The 22,297-nt window shown below is 45.0% G+C and overlaps 1 protein-coding gene across 1 annotated transcript in view; it reads right to left on the bottom strand.

Annotated features, from left to right (window-relative positions):
• Nucleotides 1–4,941: 4,941 nt before the first annotated feature.
• EPHX2 (epoxide hydrolase 2) overlaps nt 4,942–22,297 on the bottom strand; it is an 81,169-nt gene continuing 63,813 nt past the window's right edge. The window contains exon 19 of the mRNA XM_069728447.1: nt 4,942–5,279. Within this exon, the coding sequence (XP_069584548.1) occupies nt 5,204–5,279 (76 nt within the window). The 3' untranslated portion in view covers nt 4,942–5,203. The remainder of the gene's footprint in view (nt 5,280–22,297) is intronic.

Genomic DNA, 22,297 nt, shown 5'->3' with positions numbered 1-22,297 from the left:
AAAAGTATTGACACCCCTGCACTTCTGTCAGATAATACTCAGTTTCTTCCTGAAAATGATTGCAAACACAAATTCTTTGGTATTATTATCTTCATTTAATTTGTCTTAAATGAAAAAAACACAAAAGCGAATGAAGCAAAAAGCAAAACATTGATCATTTCACACAAAACTCCAAAAATGGGCCAGACAAAAGTATTGGCACCCTCAGCCTAATACTTGGTTGCACAACCTTTAGCCAAAATAACTGCGACCAACCGCTTCCGGTAACCATCAATGAGTTTCTTACAATGCTCTGCTGGAATTTTAGACCATTCTTCTTTGGTGAACTGCTCCAGGTCCCTGATATTTGAAGGCTGCCTTCTCCAAACTGCCATTTTTAGATCTCTCCACAGGTGTTCTATGGGATTCAGGTCACCTTAGAAGTCTCCAGTGCTTTCTCTCAAACCATTTTCTAGTGCTTTTTGAAGTGTGTTTTGGGTCATTGTCCTGCTGGAAGACACATGACCTCTGAGGGAGACCCAGCTTTCTCACACTGGGCCCTACATTATGCTGCAAAATTTGTTGGTAGTCTTCAGACTTCATAAAGCCATGCACACGGTCAAGCAGTCCAGTGCCAGAGGCAGCAAAGCAACCCCAAAACATCAGGGAACCTCCACCATGTTTGACTGTAGGGACCGTGTTCTTTTCTTTGAATGCCTCTTTTTCGCCTGTAAACTCTATGTTGATGCATTTGCCCAAAAAGCTCTACTTTTGTCTCATCTGACCAGAGAACATTCTTCCAAAACGTTTTAGGCTTTTTCAGGTAAGTTTTGGCAAACTCCAGCCTGGCTTTTTTATGTCTCGGGGTAAGAAGTGGGGTCATCCTGGATCTCCTACCATACAGTCCCTTTTCATTCAGACGCCGACGGATAGTACGGGTTGACACTGTTGTACCCTCGGACTGCAGGGCAGCTTGAACTTGTTTAGATGTTAGTCGAGGTTCTTTATCCAACATCCGCACAATCTTGCGTTGAAATCTCTTGTCAATTTTTCTTTTCCGTCCACATCTAGGGAGGTTAGCCACAGTGCCACGGGCTTTACACTTCTTGATGACACTGCGCACGGTAGACACAGGAACATTCAGGTCTTTGGAGATGGACTTGTAGCCATGAGATTGCTCATGCTTCCTCACAATTTGGTTTCTCAAGTCCTCAGACAGTTCTTTGGTCTTCTTTCTTTTCTCCATGCTCAATGTGGTACACACAAGGACACAGGACAGAGGTTGAGTCAACTTTAATCCATGTCACCTGGCTGCAAGTGTGATTTAGTTATTGCCAACACCTGTTAGGTGCCACAGGTAAGTTACAGGTGCTGTTAATTACAGTAATTAGAGAAGCATCACATGATTTTTTTGAACAGTCCCAATACTTTTGTCCACCCCTTTTTATGTTTGGTGTGGAATTATATCCAATTTGGCTTTAGGACAATTCTTTTTGCGTTTTTTCATTTAAGACAAATTAAATGAAGATAATAATAACAAATAATTTGTGTTTGCAATCATTTTCAGGAAGAAACTGAGTATTATCTGACAGAATTGCAGGGGTGTGAATACTTTTGGCCATGACTGTATATATTTTAACAGATAAACTGGCAGCATAAAAAAAAACATCTCTAGATTTCATGAAACTTTTAAAAAGTTTACATAGTATTTGAGCATAGGGAATTATTCAATCAAGAGAACAAAATTAACCTTTGAAAACCAGACAAAAGTTGCAACTTTTTGGCATGTATTTGTCGTTTCATTTTTTGCTTTTTCTGTCCCATTTTCTACTGTATTAGATTTTTGTTAAATGGACATTGAGAGCAGATGTCATTTTATGACCCATAATTAAGAAAATCTGAGTACGAGAACAGAATTATTTTTTCTCACCCGGTGTTCACGTATTGTAAAAAAAAGAAAAGAAAAAAAACCAACTGAATTTCAAATTAAATTCTTTCCAAGAATAGTCATTTTAATTTTCTTATTTTATTTTACAGAAAAAACAGCCATAATAATAAAACCACCTGCTTAATAGTGTACTGGACTGGTGCTAAGACAGCTGCGATGCTCTGCGTGTCCCGACCCCTTACTTTCATAGTTGCGATGCTCTGCGTCTCCTGACTCTTTCTATCATAGCTGCAATGCTACTTTTGTCCTGACTCCCTTCTATCATAGCTGCGATGCTCTGCGTGCCCTGACGTCTTTCTGTCATAGCTGCGATGCTCTGTGTGTCCGGACCCCTTTTTATCATAGCTGCGATGCTCTGCGTATCCTGACACCTTTATATCATAGCTGTGATGCTTTTCCTCACAGCTTTCTATAATAGCCGTTAAGCTCTGCATGTCCTGACCCCTTTATCATAGCTGCGATGCTCTGCGTGTCCTGACCCCTTTCTATCATAGCTGCGATGCTCTGCGTGTCCTAACCCCTTTCTATCATAGCTGCGATGCTTTTCATTTCCTGACCCCTTTCTATCATAGCTGCGATGCTCTTCGTGTCCAGACCCCTTTCTATCATAGCTGCGATGCTCTGCGTGTCCTGACCCCTTTCTATCATAGCTGCGATGCTCTGCGTGTCCTGACCCCTTTCTATCATAGCTGCGATGCTCTTTGTGTCCTGACACCTTTCTATCATAGGTGCGATGCTCTGCGTGTCCTGACCCCTTTCTATCATAGCTGTGATGCTTTTCGTTTCCTGACCCCATTCTTTTCATAGCTGCCATGCTCTGCGTGTCCTGACCCCTTTCTATCAGAGCTGCGATGCTCTGCGTGTCCTGACCCCTTTCTATCATAGCTGCGATGCTCTGCGTGTCCTGACCCCTTTCTATCATAGCTGTGATGCTTTTCGTTTCCTGACCCCATTCTTTTCATAGCTGCCATGCTCTGCGTGTCCTGACCCCTTTCTATCAGAGCTGCGATGCTCTGCGTGTCCTGACACCTTTCTATCAGAGCTGCTGTCTTGACCAGTCAGTCATATACAGCAGAATATTTATGAATAAGTTGTTGTATCGCCGCCATGGGATCTGATCAGTCTTCAGGCTCATTGTATCAATCGGCCTTGAGTGCCCATTAATTGGTCGCTGGTTTACTGGTTGTTCTTGGATAACTTCTGAAATGTTTGGTTGGTACTAATCACTTTATATAAGAATCCCCTCTAATTGCCCTCAATATACCTAGGACACTCCACGAGACCTGCTGTTGACTGGGATCAAACCAAAATATGTGATGCATATCGGAAACATTCCATAAGACCTGCAGTGTGCACCAGGAACACCCTTACAAGACCTTCAATGTACCAGGAACACCCTACAAGACCTTCAATGCACCAGGAACACCCTTACAAGACCTTCAATGTACCAGGAACACCCTACAAGACCTTCAATGTACCAGGAACACCCTACAAGACCTTCAATGTACCAGGAACACCCTACAAGACCTTCAATGCACCAGGAACACCCTTACAAGACCTTCAATGTACCAGGAACACCCTTACAAGACCTTCAATGTACCAGGAACACCCTTACAAGACCTTCAATGTACCAGGAACACCCTTACAAGACCTTCAATGTACCAGGAACACCCTTGCAAGACCTTCAATGTACCAGGAACACCCTTACAAGACCTTCAATGCACCAGGAACACCCTTCAGGACCTTCAATGAACCAGGAACACCCTTACAAGACCTTCAATGTACCAGGAACACCCTACAAGACCTTCAATGTACCAGGAACACCCTTACAAGACCTTCAATGCACCAGGAACACCCTTACAAGACCTTCAATGTACCAGGAACACCCTACAAGACCTTCAATGTACCAGGAACACCCTACAAGACCTTCAATGTACCAGGAACACCCTACAAGACCTTCAATGCACCAGGAACACCCTTCAAGACCTTCAATGCACCAGGAACACCCTTACAAGACCTTCAATGTACCAGGAACACCCTACAAGACCTTCAATGCACCAGGAACACCCTACAAGACTTTCAATGTACCAGAACAGCCCGTAAGGCCCAACATATACTGAGAAAACCCCATAAGATGAGCAGTATAGATCAACAACGCTCCAGAAGATCTCCTACATACTGAGAACACATGACCACAAGACGTTCAACATACCGGGAACACCCCACAAGACCTGCGGTATGTACCAGGAACACCCCATAAGACCTTCAATGTACCAGGAACAGACAGTAAAGCCCAAAATATACTGGGAACACCCCATAAGATCAGCGGTATATATCGACAACGCTCCACAAGACCTGCTATATACCGGGAAAACATCACCATAAGATGTTCCACATACCGGGAACACCCCACAAGACTTGCCGTAAAACTATGAACACTCCAAAAGGACTATCAAACAGAAAAACACCCCTCTAAACTTGACATATACAAGACCACCCTTCCAGACCTGTCATTTAAAGGACCACCCCAGAAGACCCATCATATACCAGGAATATCCAAGAAGACTTAAGTTTCTTTAGGAGTTTGAGCAGTTTGTAATGTTGCCTACTTCTACACCCCTTCCTCACACAAAGGACAGTCTCTTAAAAGTCAGACGCTGCAGCTGCATCCCCCTCCTCCCTTTCTACTACTGGCAATGTAGTTAAGCTGTGCTCACTGAGTGTGTACAGACACCGTGTGCACTCATTGCACAACACTGAAGTCTACAGATGGATGGCATCATAGATGTCCACAATGTACAGCATCAACCAGAAGCCACCGGCCCGAAGATCTCTTCTTACGCTCCAAAGAACAAAGTTTGATCACGTGTTGTGTTCACTATGTGCGAAGTATCGCAACGCTAATTACCAAGTTATCATCGGAGGATCTCACTACCTGGAGATGTGACACACGTCGCCATCCTTCTAGTCATCCCGCTCGTCCCCGCGACGCTACATCACATTATCACATTCCATCACTGAATCATTTCTGTTTAATTGCATAAAACAGGTTATTATTCACAAATCGCGGCTTCTATGAAAAGGTTCAGGGTTAATGATTAAATGGGATTGGTTAGAAAATTCATTCTCCGTGCCGGTAATAACAATGCCTTTCTGCATTAGACGCATGACCGGCGGACAATTAGCGTGTGCTGGATTATGCCAGGAAGGAATTAGAAACCGTTTCCGTAGACAATCGATCGAAATTAAGAATTTTGTGGACATGACATAGCGAGCTCAGAGCTTAGAAGGGACGGGAGCGGAGTGAACTTCTCCCAACCACTTAATCAGGATTTCATTCACGGCAGCCGGTCTATAAGAGAAGATACAGAAAATAACATTCATAAAAGCTAACAGCTGGGAAACATGGTGCATAAATACATAAAATTACTTATCACTGTCATATATATTCCTGTACATAGGAGCAGTATTATAGTAGTTATATTCTTGTACATAGGGGCAGTATTATGGTAGCTATATTCTTGTACATAGGTGGCAGTATTATAGTAGTTATATTCTTGTACATAGGGGCAGTATTATAGTAGTTATATTCTTGTACATAGGGGCAGTATTATAGTAGTTATATTCTTGTACATAGGTGGCAGTATTATAGTAGTTATATTCTTGTACATAGGGGCAGTATTATGGTAGCTATATTCTTGTACATAGGGGCAGTATTATGGTAGCTATATTCTTGTACATAGGGAGCAGTATTATGGTAGTTATATTCTTGTACATAGGGGCAGTATTATGGTAGCTATATTCTTGTACATAGGGGCAGTATTATAGTAGTTATATTCTTGTACATAGGAGCAGTATTATAGTAGTTATATTCTTGTACATAGGGGCAGAATTATAGTAGTTATATTCTTGTACATAGGAGCAGTATTATAGTAGTTATATTCTTGTACATAGGGGGCAGTATTATAGTAGTTATATTCTTGTACATAGGGGCAGTATTATAGTAGTTACCGTATTTTTCGGACTATAAGACGCACCGGACCATAAGACGCACCCCAAATTTGGGGTGAAAATTGCAGAAAAAAAGATTTTTTATAACATGGGGGTCCGTCTTATTGTCCGAATTTACAGTATCTTATGGCGGTGGCAGAGCAGGGTCACAGGAGGCAAGGTGTCGGCAGAGGTGGGGTGATGCTGGGATGAGGAGGTGCTGGGATGAGGAGGTGCTGGGATGAGGAGGTGCTGGGATGTGGAGGTGCTGGGATGAGGAGGTGCTGGGACGAGGAGGTGCTGGGACGAGAAGGTGCTGGGATCAGGAGGTGCTGGGATCAGGAGGTGCTGGGATCAGGAGGTGCTGGGATCAGGAGGTGCTGGGATCAGGAGGTGCAGTGAGAGGTATGGCGTGAGAGGGGTCCCTGGCGTACCATGCAGGCTTACCTAGGTGGCAGAGGTGCGGTGGCAGAGGTGCGGTGGCAGAGATGCGGTGGCGGGGGTGTGGCGGCAGAGGAGGCGCAGTAAGCGGGGTCCCTTTCCCCGGTATGGTGATGCAGCAGGCCCGGTATGCAGCAGAGCCGGGTGAATCCTCTTGTTATCGGTGGGCGCGGCCATCTTCCTGAGGCCGCGCGTGTGCAGATGAAGCGCTCTGCTCCCGGGGCTTCAGGAAAATGGCCGCGGGAGGCCGCGCGTGCGCAGATGGAGATCGCGGCGGCCATTTTCCTGAAGCCCCGGGAAGCAGAGCGCTCCATCTGCGCACGCGCGGCCTCCGGAAAATGGCCGCCACCACCGATAACAAGAGGATTCACCCGGCTCTGCTGCATACCGGGCCTGCTGCATCACCATACCGGGGAAAGGGACCCCGCTTACTGCGCCTCCTCTGCCGCCGGACCTCTGCCACCGCACCTCTGCCACCTAGGTAAGCCTGCATTGCAACTATTAGACGCACCCCCCATTTTCCCCCCTTTTTGGGGGGGGAAAAAGTGCGTCTTTTAGTCCGAAAAATACGGTATATTCTTGTACATAGGAGCAGTATTATAGTAGTTACATTCTTGTACATAGGGGCAGTATTATAGTAGTTATATTCTTGTACATAGGAGCAGTATTATAGTAGTTATATTCTTGTACATAGGGGCAGTATTATAGTAGTTATATTCTTGTACATAGGAGCAGTATTATAGTAGTTATATTCTTGTACATAGGAGCAGTATTATAATAGTTATATTCTTGTACGTAGGTGGCAGTATTATAGTAGTTATATTCTTGTACAGGGACAGTATTATAGTAGTTATATTCTTGTACATAGGAGCAGTATTATAATTGTTATATCCTTGTACATAGGGGCAGTATTATAGTAGTTATATTCTTGTACATAGGGGCAGTATTATAGTAGTTATATTCTTGTACATAGGGGCAGTATTATAGTAGTTATATTCTTGTACATAGGGGCAGTATTATAGTAGTTATATTCTTGTACATAGGGACAGTATTATAGTAGTTATATTCTTGTACATAGGGGCAGTATTATAGTAGTTATATTCTTGTACATAGGAGCAGTATTATAGTAGTTATATTCTTGTACATAGGGGGCAGTATTATAGTAGTTATATTCTTGTACATAGGGAGCAGTATTATAGTAGTTATATTCTTGTACAGGGACAGTATTATAGTAGTTATATTCTTGTACATAGGAGCAGTATTATAGTAGTTATATTCTTGTACATAGGAGCAGTATTATAGTAGTTATATTCTTGTACGTAGGTGGCAGTATTATAGTAGTTATATTCTTGTACATAGGGGGCAGTATTATAGTAGTTATATTCTTGTATATAGGGGCAGTATTATAGTAGTTATATTCTTGTACATAGGAGCAGTATTATAGTAGTTATATTCTTGTACATAGGGGCAGTATTATAGTAGTTCTTGTACATAGGAGCAGTATTATAGTAGTTATATTCTTGTACATAGAAGCAGTATTATAGTAGTTATATTCTTGTATATAGGAGCAGTATTATAGTAACTATATTCTTGTACATAGTGGCAGTATTATAGTAGTTATATTCTTGTACATAGGAGCAGTATTATAGTTGTTATGTTCTTGTACATAGTATTATATCAGTATTATTCCTGTACACAGCATGCATAAAATGTTAAAGGGAACCTGTCACCAGGTTTGGCCGATACGAGTTACGGTCAGCGCTTTTCAAGGCTTATATACAGCATTCTATAACGCTGTATATAAGCCTCCGATCCGACCTGTAAGAGTTTGGTATACGCATTTGTGGGGCAGTCTGGTCCGATGGGTGTCGCTGGTGTTGATCCGTCACCTCCCATCTTCTTACGATCCCCGTCCTCCTCGCTTGCTTCATTTGGATGATGCATCCCTGCGTCATTCACACAGGCTCCCCGGAATCGCGCTCCTGCACAGACGTACTTATCTGCCCATCGCAAGAAGATGGGAGGCGCCGGACCAAGAAGAGTGACACCCCTCGGACCGCCCCGCAGGTGAGTATAATAAAAGTTATTTTTCTTCTCTTGCAGGTCGGGTTGGGGGCAGATATGCAGCATTATAGAATACTGTATACAAGCCCTGAAAGGGGGTGGCTGTAACTAATAGCGGCCAAACCTGGCGACAGGATCCCTTTAAATCACTTTGCCTTTTGCGGTTTGTTGAGAAGCGATATAAAAGAGAAATATATCCAATCAGGTAGAAAATAAAAGTGTCACAATCAATACTAAATAAGCGACGTCAGAACAGAAATGTAGATGTCATTCCTGAGAGCACAACCTGTCATTTGTGCTTCTGACTTTTCGCTTCCGTGCGTGTTCCTTATATGTAGGGCACATTTATCGCTCGCTGTACGTGCTGTATCATTGCACTGTATTTTTATAATAACCTGGTAAATCTGACACTTTGTAGATAGGAGCAGATTCTACCGAGATGCTGGAAGGAAAATGTCAGGATTGATTTATTTTAAGAGGATCTTTATTACTGAAGCGCCCTGGGACCCTTCTTCCCCGATTCCATAGTACAATGTGTCCGCGCTGGGGCGAAGTCTGTAATGTAAACCCTGCAGCCTTACGGTTTATGTATGTGACTGTGGCTGCTATATACGCTATTAGGGTGACGCCATAGATTTATAGGGGTCCGTCCTGGAGAATAATCCACAGGGGAACAATCAGACATTCTCCCTTGTAAATGTATCATTCAGAACATTCTACAACACTTACTAGCCTCTTCCCCAATATCCGGAGTATGGAGGAGGCACCAGTGACGTTCCACTATAGATCGTGGATGTGGGAATTCACACATTACTGAACCAGAGGGTATATTCCTGCTCATGAATAATATCTACATCACTGAAAAAGGCATCGTTCTCATCCTACATCAGCTAATATTTCCTTGTCTAAAGGCAGCTCGTACTTCAACACAATGTGCATCATCCACCCAAAATATCCATTTATTTAGATAAAAAGGAGGAGAGAGGAGGGGGATGCAGCTGCAGAAGATGGCCTAAGACTGCGTGCTGTGAGAGGGGAGAGGAGGAGGATGCAACTCCAGTAGGAGGCCTAAGACTGGGTGCTATGGGAGGGGAGAGGAGGGGGATGCAGCTGCAGAAGGAGGCCTAAGACTGCGTGCTGTGATAGCGGAGAGGAGGGGATGTAGGTGTACCATGAGGCCAAAGTGCCTGTTAGACTACATGCAGTGAGAGGGGAGAGGAGGGGGATGCAGCTACACCAGGAGGCCTAAGACTGGGTGCTATGGCTGGTTTCACATTTGCGATTTTTGCCGCTGCGTTTTAGCGCAAAAAAAAACGCATGCGTTTTATTTTCTATACTTAACATTAAAAACGCATGCGTTTTTTTGCATGTTTTGCCGCCGCATGCGTTGTTTCTATGCTTGCGTTTTGTTGCGGAAATGCAACATGTAGTAATTTCTAGGTGTTTTTTTGCGGCAAAAAAACGTATTGCCGTCTATGTAAACGCATGCGTTTTTAAGCACATGCGTTTGCTTGCATTTTTACACGCATGCGTTTCAATAGAAAAACACAAAAATACACACTGATAAGCCAACCCCCAACCCTAAAGGGATCCTAACCCTAGGGATCCTAACCCTAGGGATCCTAACCCTAACGGGATCCTAACCCTAGGGATCCTAACCCTAAAGGGATCCTAACCCTAGGGATCCTAACCCTGAAGGGATCCTAACCCTAACCCTAGGGATCCTAACCCTAGGGATCCTAACCTTAACCCCAACCCTAGGGATCCTAACCCTAAAGGGATCCTAACCCTAACCCTAGGGATCCTAACCCTAGGGATCCTAACCCTAACCCTAGCTATTTCTGTTTATAGTGGGTTTTCTAGTTGATTTTGATGATTGGCAGCTGTCACACACTTCTCATCATGCGTTTCAAAAACGCAAACGCAGGGGGCGTGGCTATGTAAGCTAGGAGAGAAGACGCACCTTTTGGAGGCTCCCATAATCCTGATCTGAATCCGGCCATTAATCCCCCTGAACTGCAGCTTACACCGGCTGAGACGGTGCCCTGAGAGCTCGGGAGACCGGCGGCCCCTCGGGCGGCGGCGGTGGAACGCTGGAGAGCCGGTATCTGTGGCGGCCTGGAAGAGCGGCAAAGTCCCTGAGCTGCGGCGGCCATCTTTGAGCACTGCTCCGGCGGGCAGGACGCAGCGCCGGCGGCGGCTGGAGCCGGGTGGATCCCCTGGGAGCGCGGCAGACGTCTACATACAGCGGGGACGCTGTGGAACATCGGGGAACAAGAGACAGGTGCCGGGTCTGAAGCGGCGGGCGGGCCCTGGGGGACGGCGGCCATTACCACAGCGCACTCTCCAGCAGCAAGGAGAGAGGCGCTATATAGCAAGACTGCGGTGCATTCAGGAGGTGAGCTACCGACCTGAAATACTAAAGGGGGCAGAGCGGTGTGCGCCCTGAAAAATTGGGCCCTGCACCCCCCTTATCAAAAACCCCTGCTGGCACCATAACTTTGGAGGGATCGTCCCCCCTCCCTGCTATTCTGCCTAGAGGACTGTGGCTGCTCTGGGACTCGGTGCCTGGGCAAATTCCTAAGTTGATACATTTGCAAATATCTGAGACTCCTTGCTTGGTTTGCTGCCTCTCTGGGGTGCATCCCGGTGTTTGGCCCTGTCCGGTCTGCTAGTGGAGAATAGACTGCCATAATAATAATAAATCCGGTCCTTTGGTGGGGATCTTCTGTCAATCACCATGCATCATTCTAAAGGAGTGGGGGCTGCTGACAAGTTGAGGAAATATGCCAGAGAAGATGCCCCAGATAATACACGTTCTCTCAGAAATAATCCCACGCAGAGTCAACGCAAAAATCGTCTTTCTGACAGCAATGAGGAGGGAGAACAAGACGAACTGACTCTTAAACAAGCATCCGAGCAGTTGATGCAGGCCATATGTCTCACCAGGTCCTCTCTCACTGAGAAAATAGAAGACGTGCATACTGAAGTGGGCCGTCTGCGACAAGATATACAAACTATGAGAGGGCGTATTTCAGAGGTTGAAACAAGGGTGTCTCAGATAGAGGACACCATTGCCCCAATGGAGGCTAAGCTATCAAAGGCCACTGGCTCTGTGAATGCCTGGAAGCAAAAGGCAGATGACCTGGAAAACAGACTGCGTCGTAATAACATTCGAATTATTGGCCTACCAGAACGCTCGGAGGGTCAGCAACCTGAGCAATTTCTAGAGGATTGGCTTAAAACCTCCCTGGGAGACGGATTCTCCTCAACATTTTCTGTGGAGAGGGCCCATAGGGTCCCAACGAGACCTCTTCCTCCCGGAGCTCCGCCCCGACCCTTTCTGGCACGTCTCCTTAACTGCAGAGACAGGGATGCAATTCTTCGCTTGGCAAGGCAGAGGGCCCCTATTAAATTCAATAACGCCACCATATCAATCTTCCCGGATTTCTCTATGGAACTTCAAAAGCAGCGAGTTCGATTTATGGAAGTCAAAAAGCAGCTCAGGGATAAAAACATCATCTACTCCATGCTTTATCCAGCTCGACTCCGTATTGTTCATGAAGGCTCCTCCTTGTTCTTCACTGACCCGGCGGAGGCGGTCGAGTGGTTGCGGTCATATAAGGGGCCTAGTACCCCGGACTCTTGAGTAGCTCTTTCTGTCTGATGGCAACGCAATCTAGAGCTCTCTATGTGGGTGCTGAGTTTGTCAACTATACCGGACGCTGATTCCAGTGAGGGTATCCCCTTTTCTACCTGACTGTAGGAGTGTAGGATTATACTCCTCCACTGTTCAAATGTTGTTTTGTTTGGCATTTTACACCAGTTCTGATTGTTTGTTATGTTTGTTAGTCGCCAGTGATAACCTTATGCTCTATATGATGTTCCTGATTCCCGCCCAGGCTGTGGTGTATATTATACCTTTTCCCGAACGTAGATATGGGATCTGAGATTGTATGTATGACGTGGAACATACGGGGTATTAAGACTCCTCGAAAGAAAATTAAGGTATTTTCACAAATTAAAAGGTATCATCCACATATTGTAGCACTTGTGGAGACACATTTGACCAGAGACACAGCTAAGTGTACTCAAAAGCCGTGGGTGCAGTGGTCCCTTCACGCATTTCACACCAGTTACTCCAGAGGGGTCTCCCTGTTGGTACATAGGAATGTCAGGTGGGAGGCTAGAGAGTCACGACGCGATCCCGAGGGTCGCTTTGTTTTTGTTCATGCCTTTATTAATATGCGGGAATATGTGATATTATGTGTTTATAACCCACCCCCGGCTGGCACATCGGTTCTCCGCATGGCACTGGGTTTCTCCCTAAATTATCCTAATGCTAGTGTTATCTGTATGGGAGACTTTAATTTAGTCATGGATAATCTTAAAGACAGACTGAGACTAGACGGCGAGATGTCAAGGGGGCCCCTTTCTCAATCTCCCTCTCAATTGGCATCGTTTATGAACGGTAGCGGATGGTTAGACCTATGGAGAACACGTCACCCTGAGACAAAGGAATATACTTGTCATTCATCAACTAGACAGTCTCTATCCCGTATAGATTACATATTTGGATCTAGTGACCTAGCGCTATGGGTGAATAGTATCGAACATGGTAACAGGGGGATATCAGATCACAGTCCAGTTATTCTCAAACTTAAATACGGTCAGTCAAATAATAATATACCTTGGAAATTGAATCCCTTCTGGCTGAAACTGATAGATTCTAGTGATAGAACGGTTGATCAGTTAAACTGCTTTGTCTCTACTCACCCAGACCCCTCGAATCTCAATCTGTTCTGGGACACTCTAAAGGCATACTTAAGGGGATGTCTGTCCTCTACAATTTCCTATATAAAAAGGGTGACGGCGGGGGAGGATGACGAGATAGAGCGACGGCTGAAAGACTCGGAAGCCGCCTATGTGGCCAATCAAACTAACGGCAACAGAGTGGAGTGGCTCACTTCCCAAAGACTATATGCTCAAAATATAGACACTAAATCGAAACGTAAATTATTCTTTACCCGTCAATCCTATTTTGAATTGGGGAATCAGGCCAGTACACTCCTAGCTTTTCTAGTACGTCAGCATAACACCTCTAATACGGTACTACAGATTCGGACACTCGATGGTTCGTTGGTATCCTCCACTGAGGAAATTCTTCGAAGTTTTTGTAATTATTATAAGACACTGTACAAATCGGATAGTGGTCTTGGGGTCTCTGAATGTGCAGACTATTTATCAGACATAACATTCCCCTCACTGAGCCCAACCCAACAAGCTTTTATGGAGGCTGAGTTTACTCTGGAGGAGGTGGAACAGGCTATAATGGACATGGCCACCGGGAAGGCCTCTGGACCTGACGGGTTTCCCGTTGAGTTCTATAAAAAACATCGGGACCACCTGGCACCACTTTTATTGAAGGTGCTTCAGAACATATGGGAGGGAGAAATTATGCCTGAAACATTTTATGATGCAAATATCATTGTACTTAAAAAGGAGGAAAAGGACCCCTTGGAGTGTGGATCATACCGCCCCATATCATTGGTGAACGTAGATTATAAAATCTTCACTAAAATATTGGCTACTAGACTAAATACGATCATATTAGACCTTATACACCCAGATCAAACAGGCTTTATGCCCGGGAAAAGTACCTCCATTAATATTCGGCGGGTCCAATCAGTGATTCAATATAGCTCCCTAGAATTGGATAATAACTGGGCTCTGGCATCCCTAGACACAGCTAAAGCGTTTGACTCCCTCGAGTGGCCTTTTCTTTCCGCATGTCTACAGAAATACGGTTTTGGAGATAAATTTATTAGAGGGATAGATACACTATATAGGAATCCTAGGGCACGGGTAATTGTAAATAACTCTATCTCTGATTCCTTTACTTTACATAGGGGAACCCGTCAGGGATGTCCTTTGTCCCCGGCTCTCTTTGCCCTCGCAATAGAAGCCTTGGCAATACGCATAAGGTCCTCCACGGATATCAAAGGAATAAGTATTGCGGATTGTGTGGATACCATCGGTCTATATGCTGATGATATGATCATATTTATGGATAAAACAGAAGAAACACTACCACGAGTAATAACGACTATTGATAATTTTAGTAAATTCTCTGGTCTCTATATAAATTGGGATAAGTCTGCTCTGATGCCTCTGTCTCATGTGCCGGTGCCTTGTCTCAAAAATTTCTCGTCACTACCTGTAGTCTCCAGTTTCAAATATCTAGGAATGTATATGTCTCAATATAGTCAGCTGGACCTACGACTTAATATTTATCCACTACTGGACCTGGTCAAATCTAAATTTATAACCTGGAGCAAACTCCCTCTCTCCGTTGCAGGTCGCATTAATTTAGTTAAGATGATATTGCTCCCCAAACTTAATTATTGTCTCCAACATAGTGTTGTGCCAATACCCAAATCTTTCTTTGCAAACTTAAACTCCCTGACCACGTCCTTTATATGGGGGAAGACCAGACCCAAACTCAAACTATCTACTCTACAGAGACCGAAAAAGGGGGGTGGGGCAGCCTTACCAGACTTTTATCTATATTATCTTGCCGGGCAGGCTAGGGCGATAAGCAAGTGGATGCCTAGCAACTCCCTACCTAATTCAGAAAGCCATATAATCCATTCTTCCCGGAATGACTGTCCACTGGGTTTTTTGGAAATGGAGAAAGTCAGTGCTCCCCGTTTGCTGCCATTGCTTTGACAAGCGAGATTAATATGGAGACAAATTAAAAAAGTTATTAAATATACAGATATAATAGCCGAAATGCCACTGTGGTATAATAGTTATTTTCCAGAATTACTAAATCACCCATCTACTGAGTTCTGGATCTCATATGGCGTTCTCTCGGTGGGTAATTTATATAACCAGGATGTTTTTGTGTCCTTTGAGCAATTGCGGGATACCTACAATATCCCTAGATCTCAATTCTTCCGTTATTTACAGCTGAGGTCAGCCTTCCAGTCACATATGCGAAATATGGGTGCAAGTCGAGCAATTTCATCTCTACCCCTTATAGGCATTCTCAAATCACAGGGTCCTCAGGGACTCATCTCCTCTTTATACACATATCTATTATCCGTGGGAGATGGGCTCACTATTATCTCCTTAAAAAAGAAATGGGAGGGACTTCTTCCGGATACACTGGGAGAGGAGTGGGAAGATATTCTAGAATCTCCAACAAAAGTTTCTCCCTCAGTTAATAACAGGATGACCCAGCTATATATTATATATCAGACTTATTTGACCCCGACACGACTTTTTAAAATGGGTCGCCTCCATACGTCAGACTGCCTACGATGTCACACACGTGATGCGGATTTTATCCACATGATATGGAGGTGCCCGGTAATCTTTCACTATTGGAAAGAGGTCACGACATTGTTAACGTCTTTATTGTTAATCCCTGTCCCACTTGAACCATTGACTTGCCTATTTGGGGTGTGGGATACAGAGACCTGGGATCACCATACTGGGATCTTCCTTCGAGAAACGCTCTTCTTAGCACGAAAGGTGCTGGCGTTAAGGTGGATGGGTCGCTCCTCCCCGACTCTCGGAGCTTGGATTGACCTGGTGAACTCGGTTATCCCATATGAGAGAACACTGTACCATAATAGAGGATGCCCAGGTAAATTTGAAAAAATTTGGGGTAGATGGAACTCATCTCATCATACTCTGTAGTCTGCGCTGATTAGATATATACACGAGAGGGATGGCATGGGGTTTTGGGACATCGTTACGGAGCAAACTTAAATCCGTTTTTCTTTTGGCGACTTATTACTAATGGTTAAAGTTGTTTAAGTTGTATAGTAGGTATTTTATAGGCACTAATGACTCAACATGCACAGTCTATTACCTCTGTGAACTTTGGATACGATAATGTTCTGTAATCATTTGTATCTGATGATATATTTAATAATGATAAATGTAATATGTGCAATGTTTGTTTACTCTGGAATTAATAAACGAATAAAAAAAAAAAAACGCAAACGCAGGAAAAAACACATGTAAACGCATCAAACGCCGCGTTTTTTTACCACATGCAAAAACGCATGCGTTTACATGCGTTTTTTTCACCACCTGCGTTTGCGTTTAAAACGCTGCGTTTTTAAACGCAAATGTGAAACTAGCCTAAGAGAGGAGGGAGGAGGGGGATGCAGCTACAGCATGAGACATAAGACTGCATGTTGTGAGATGGGAGAGAAGGTGGATGTAGCTGCAGCAGGAGGCCTTAGTCTGGGTGCTATGAGAGGAGGGAGGAGGGGGATGCAGCTACACCAAGAGGCCTAAGACTGGGTGCTATGATACGGGAGAGGAGGGAAGTGCAGCTACACCAGGAGGCCTAAGTCTGTGTGGTATGTGAGGGGAGAGGAGGGGGATGCAGCTACACCAAGGGCCTAAAACTGGGTGTTATGAGGGGACAGAAGGAGGATGCAGCTACACCAAGAGGCATAAGACTGGGTGCTATGGCTGGTTTCACATTTGCGTTTTTTGCCGCTGCGTTTTAGCGCAAAAAAACGCATGCGTTTTATTTTCTATACTTAACATTAAAAACGCATGCTTTTTTTGCATGTTTTGCCGCCGCATGCGTTGTTTCTATGGTTGCGTTTTGTTGCGGAAATGCAACATGTAGTAATTTCTAGAGGTGGTTTTTTTGCGGCAAAAAAACGTATTGATGTCTATGTAAACGCATGCGTTTTTAAGCACATGCGTTTGCTTGCGTTTTTACACGCATGCGTTTCAATAGAAAAACACAAAAATACACACTGATAAGCCAACCCCCAACCCTAAAGGGATCCTAACCCTAGGGATCCTAACCCTAGGGATCCTAACCTTAACCCCAACCCTAGGGATCCTAACCCTAAAGGGATCCTAACCCTAACCCTAGGGATCCTAACCCTAGGGATCCTAACCCTAACCCTAGCTATTTCTGTTTATAGTGGGTTTTCTAGTTGATTTTGATGATTGGCAGCTGTCACACACTTCTCATCATGCGTTTCAAAAACTCAAACGCAGGAAAAAACACATGTAAACGCATCAAACGCCGCGTTTTTTTACCACATGCAAAAACGCATGCGTTTACATGCGTTTTTTTCACCACCTGCGTTTGCGTTTAAAACGCTGCGTTTTTAAACGCAAATGTGAAACTAGCCTAAGAGAGGAGGGAGGAGGGGGATGCAGCTACAGCATGAGACATAAGACTGCATGTTGTGAGATGGGAGAGAAGGTGGATGTAGCTGCAGCAGGAGGCCTTAGTCTGGGTGCTATGAGAGGAGGGAGGAGGGGGATGCAGCTACACCAAGAGGCCTAAGACTGGGTGCTATGATACGGGAGAGGAGGAGGATGCAGCTACACCAAGAGGCCTAAGACTGGGTGCTATGATACGGGAGAGGAGGAGGATGCAGCTACACCAAGAGGCATAAGACTGGGTGCTATGATACGGGAGAGGAGGAGGATGCAGCTACACCAAGAGGCATAAGACTGGCTGCTATGAGAAGGAAGAGAAGGGGAATGCATCTAAAGCAGGAGGCCAAAAACTGAGTCCTATGAGAGGCAAGAGGAGGGCGGTACAGCTACAGCAGGAGGCTGCAGTGCCTTTGAGACTCCATCCCGTGAAAAAGGAGAGAAGGGGGTGCAGTTACAGCGGGAGGCCGAAGACTGCGTGCTAGTAGAGGGGAGAGAAGGGGAATGTAGCTGCAACAGGATGCATAAGACTGCACGTTGTAAGAAAGGAGAAAAGCTGCATGCCTAAGACTGTGTACTGTGGGAGAAAGGAAATGCAGCTGCAGCAGCATGCTTAAGACTGTGTGCTGTGAAAGGGAGATGCAGCTGCTGCAAAAGCATGTGTTAGGCTACGTTCACATTAGCGTTTTGCGCGGTTGCGTCGGGCGCAGCTGCGGCGACGCATGCGTCATGCGCCCCTATATTTAACATGGGGGGCGCATGGACATGCGTTGTGCTGCGTTTTGCGACGCATGCGTTTTTTTTGCTGCAAGCGTGGGGCGCAGAAAACGCAGCAAGTTGCATTTTTTTTGCGTCCAAATTTCGGCAAAAAAGGACGCATGCGTCGCAAAACGCTGCGTTTTAGCGTGCGTTTTGTTGCGTTTTTGTTTGCGTTGCGTCTCCGACGCAACATCGCACAACGCAAATGTGAACGTAGCCTAAGACTATGTATTGTGAGAGGATGAAGATGAAGCTACAGCTGCATGCCTCAGACTGTTTACTGTGAGAGGAGGAAGATGCAGCTGCAAGCCTAAGACTGTGTGCTGTGAGAGGAGGGAGATGCAGCTGCATGCCTAAGACTGTGCTGTGAGAGGTGGGAGATGCAGCAGCATGCCTAAGACTGTGCTGTGAGAGGAGGGAGATGCAGCAGCATGCCTAAGACTGTGTGCTGTGAGAGGAGGGAGATGCAGCTGCATGCCTAAGACTGTGCTGTGAGAGGAGGGAGATGCAGCAGCATGCCTAAGACTGTGTGCTGTGAGAGGAGGGAGATGCAGCTGCATGCCTAAGACTGTGCTGTGAGAGGTGGGAGATGCAGCAGCATGCCTAAGACTGTGCTGTGAGAGGTGGGAGATGCAGCAGCATGCCTAAGACTGTGCTGTGAGAGGAGGGAGATGCAGCAGCATGCCTAAGACTGTGTGCTGTGAGAGGAGGGAGATGCAGCTGCATGCCTAAGACTGTGCTGTGAGAGGAGGGAGATGCAGCAGCATGCCTAAGACTGTGTGCTGTGAGAGGAGGGAGATGCAGCAGCATGCCTAAGACTGTGTGCTGTGAGAGGAGGGAGATGTAGCTGCATGCCTAAGACTGTGCTGTGAGAGGAGGGAGATGCAGCAGCATGCCTATGACTGTGTGCTGTGAGAGGAGGGAGATGCAGCAGCATGCCTAAGACTGTGTGCTGTGAGAGGAGGGAGATGCAGCAGCATGCCTAAGACTGTGTGCTGTGAGAGGAGGGAGATGCAGCAGCATGCCTAAGACTTTGTGCTGTGAGAGGAGGGAGATGCAGCTGCATGCCTAAGACTGTGCTGTGAGAGGAGGGAGATGCAGCTGCATGCCTAAGACTGTGTGCTGTGAGAGGAGGGAGATGCAGCAGCATGCCTAAGACTGTGTGCTGTGAGAGGAGGGAGATGCAGCTACATGCCTAAGACTGTGTGCTGTGAGAGGGAACAAGAGCCGAAGTAGGAAACCAATGATTGGCTCAGTATAACAGGAACAGACCAGTAATTAAATTAGGATTTTTCAAAAGTGAAGGCAAAAGACCAAAAAGAAAAAAAAAGTCAGAAGTGCTTTCTTCATTTTTGTGCAAATGTATTCTGGCAATGTTTGTTTTTTCAAAGGGTCATTTCAATCAGTGACAATTCAGCCATATGGATAGGATTCCACAGGCAATGTGTGACACTGTGAGGATTACACTAAAGATGCGACAGCTGCTCAGAAAGGCACGAGGAGAGCGTCGTGTCTGGGCGTAACTCAGACTACAAGCATTGCACGTGCCAGTCCTCGGTTATCTGCCTCTGCCAGGCACGGGCACAACAATCACGGGCCGAGATGTGGGCGCTCTGCTGAATATTGACTGTTTATTGGTGGATTTCCAATATAGCTGCTCAGGATTGTGAAACGCTAAAGACAATCATCAACAGTTTTGCGCCTTTTTTATGGCGTAAAACAGGTTTTTATTTTGGACTGTTTTTTATTTATTTGTGCCTCATTTGTTATTTATTTTGCACCTTTTTTAAGCTTCTTGTACTTGGCTATGTCAGTGCCTGTAGGTTTTCATTATCCAGATGTTGTTTGACTTTGTGGCAAATTTTTGGCACACTCTAGTGGAGTACAAATTCAGTTTGTTTGTTTTTTGTATTTTTTTTGCACAACGTATGACATTTTCCAGGATGATGCGGCTTTCTAAGTCTATTTTAGATTTCTGTCTATATTTGTCATTGTAACCAATTTTGGGGGGGCGCTGATCTGTCAGTGTGCACATTTAATCCAATGTGTCCCCCCAACTGGGTTGATTTCATATAAAACCTGATTTTTTTTTATATTTGTGCGAATATTGAAACATTTTAGTGTAATATTCGACTTTTTGAGCTAAAAAAAGGTGTAAAAACAAAAATAAAAAAGCATGTTTTATTTTGTGCAAAATTCATGAACCCCGTGCGCAATTTTGAAAATTTTGGAGCAAAAAGTATTTGCGAAAAAACAAAACAATGGATGAATTGGGTGAATGCCTCCGTGTGTAGCACTTACCGGTTGAGCTGTCGATTGCAAGGATTCACTACTAACTATCGTGAAGAGTCCTTAACCTTTTTCCAACCAGACACTGAACCAGCAGGTGACGGCAACACCAGCGTGGGAAAGCGTTCCTGGATCTGACGGGGCAGGATAATACCAGTATAGATGTGGTGCTGACAATAACCCGTCACGTTCTTTCTTCTTCTTTGCCCCCAATTGTCATTAAACACAAAGTAATTGATCCTACATTGATGGTTAAGTGCGAAGGTCGCCGGCTCGGCAGCGTCCTCTCCACGGCCGGGGATCAGGTGTGCGCCGAGCACCAGATCATGTATAAATCACAAAGAGTTCAGCAATAGGTCAAGATAAAGCTCGATGACTCAATGTCAGAACAAGTGGTATCAGTGCTCACCGCCGCCGGCAGGGAAACTGCACACATCAGATGTACCAGAGATGGCAGGACGGAGCTAAAAATGCTCCAACATGGGCCCGATATGGCAGGATGGAGCTAAAAATGCTCCAACATGGGCCCAATGTGGCAGGACGGAGCTAAAAATGCTCCAAAATAGGCCCGATACGGCAGGACGGAGCTAAAAATGCTCCAACACGGGCCCGATACAGCAAGACGGAGCTAAAAATGCTCCAACATGGTCCCGATATAGCAGGACGGAGCTAAAAATGCTCCAACACGGGCCCGATACGGCAGGACAGAGCTAAGAATGCTCCAACATTGGCCCGATGGAGCATTTTTAGCTCCGTCCTGCTGTATCGGGCTCATGTTGGAGCATTTGTAGCTCCGTCCTGCTGTAACAAGGCCTGATACGGCAGGACGAAGCTAAAAATGCTCCAACATGGGCCTGATACGGCAGGACAGAGCTAAAAATGCTCCAACATGGGCCCGATATAGCAGGACGGAGCTAAAAATGCTCCAACATGGCCCCGAGCGTCATAGCAATTTGTACTAGTGCAATAACACAAGATCTGCGGCTCAAATTCTGCCAAAAAGCCGCGATACAAGCTGTGCGCCAAAATTATGTGATTTACACACTTTGTTTTACACTTATCAGTCTGGAATAAAAGGCGCAAAATGCACAAAAATGTATTAGTTTTGCTGGTGCTCGCCCAGCCTGGAGAGTGGGGCCTGAGGTCGTCAGCGAGGCAGGCGAAACCACTGCCCGACGTGCGACTTTGTTATTTATTTTTGCACTTTTATTTTCCTCACTTTCCTTTTAAGAGCCATAATTAATTTTTTTCTTCGACATAGTGCTTTTTTTTTTTTTTTTTTTTACAGGACGGGTTGTAATTTTGAACTGCTCCATTCATTTTTCCATAACAAAAAAAAAGGAAAAAATATCAAACAAGGTGAAAAAGTGAAAAAAAACTCCAATAATTCAGCAATTGTTTTTTCTGGTCTTTATAGCGTTCATTGTGTTGTAAAAACGACCCAACAACATGATTCTCCAGGTCAGTACGATTGCACCGATACCAAACTTATATGTATTTTTTTTATTTAAAGGGGTATTCTCACAAACAAAATTAAATTTAAAGTTAATTTTAAGCAATAGATCTAGGAATAATAATAACTTCCACAATTGGATGTGATTAAATAAAATGTTCCTG

Source organism: Ranitomeya imitator, chromosome 5, assembly GCF_032444005.1.
Source record: "Ranitomeya imitator isolate aRanImi1 chromosome 5, aRanImi1.pri, whole genome shotgun sequence".
Classification (NCBI taxonomy): domain Eukaryota; kingdom Metazoa; phylum Chordata; class Amphibia; order Anura; family Dendrobatidae; genus Ranitomeya; species Ranitomeya imitator.
The sequence above is the reverse complement of the archived record's forward strand: the minus strand, read 5'-3'. Positions and strand labels throughout refer to the sequence as shown.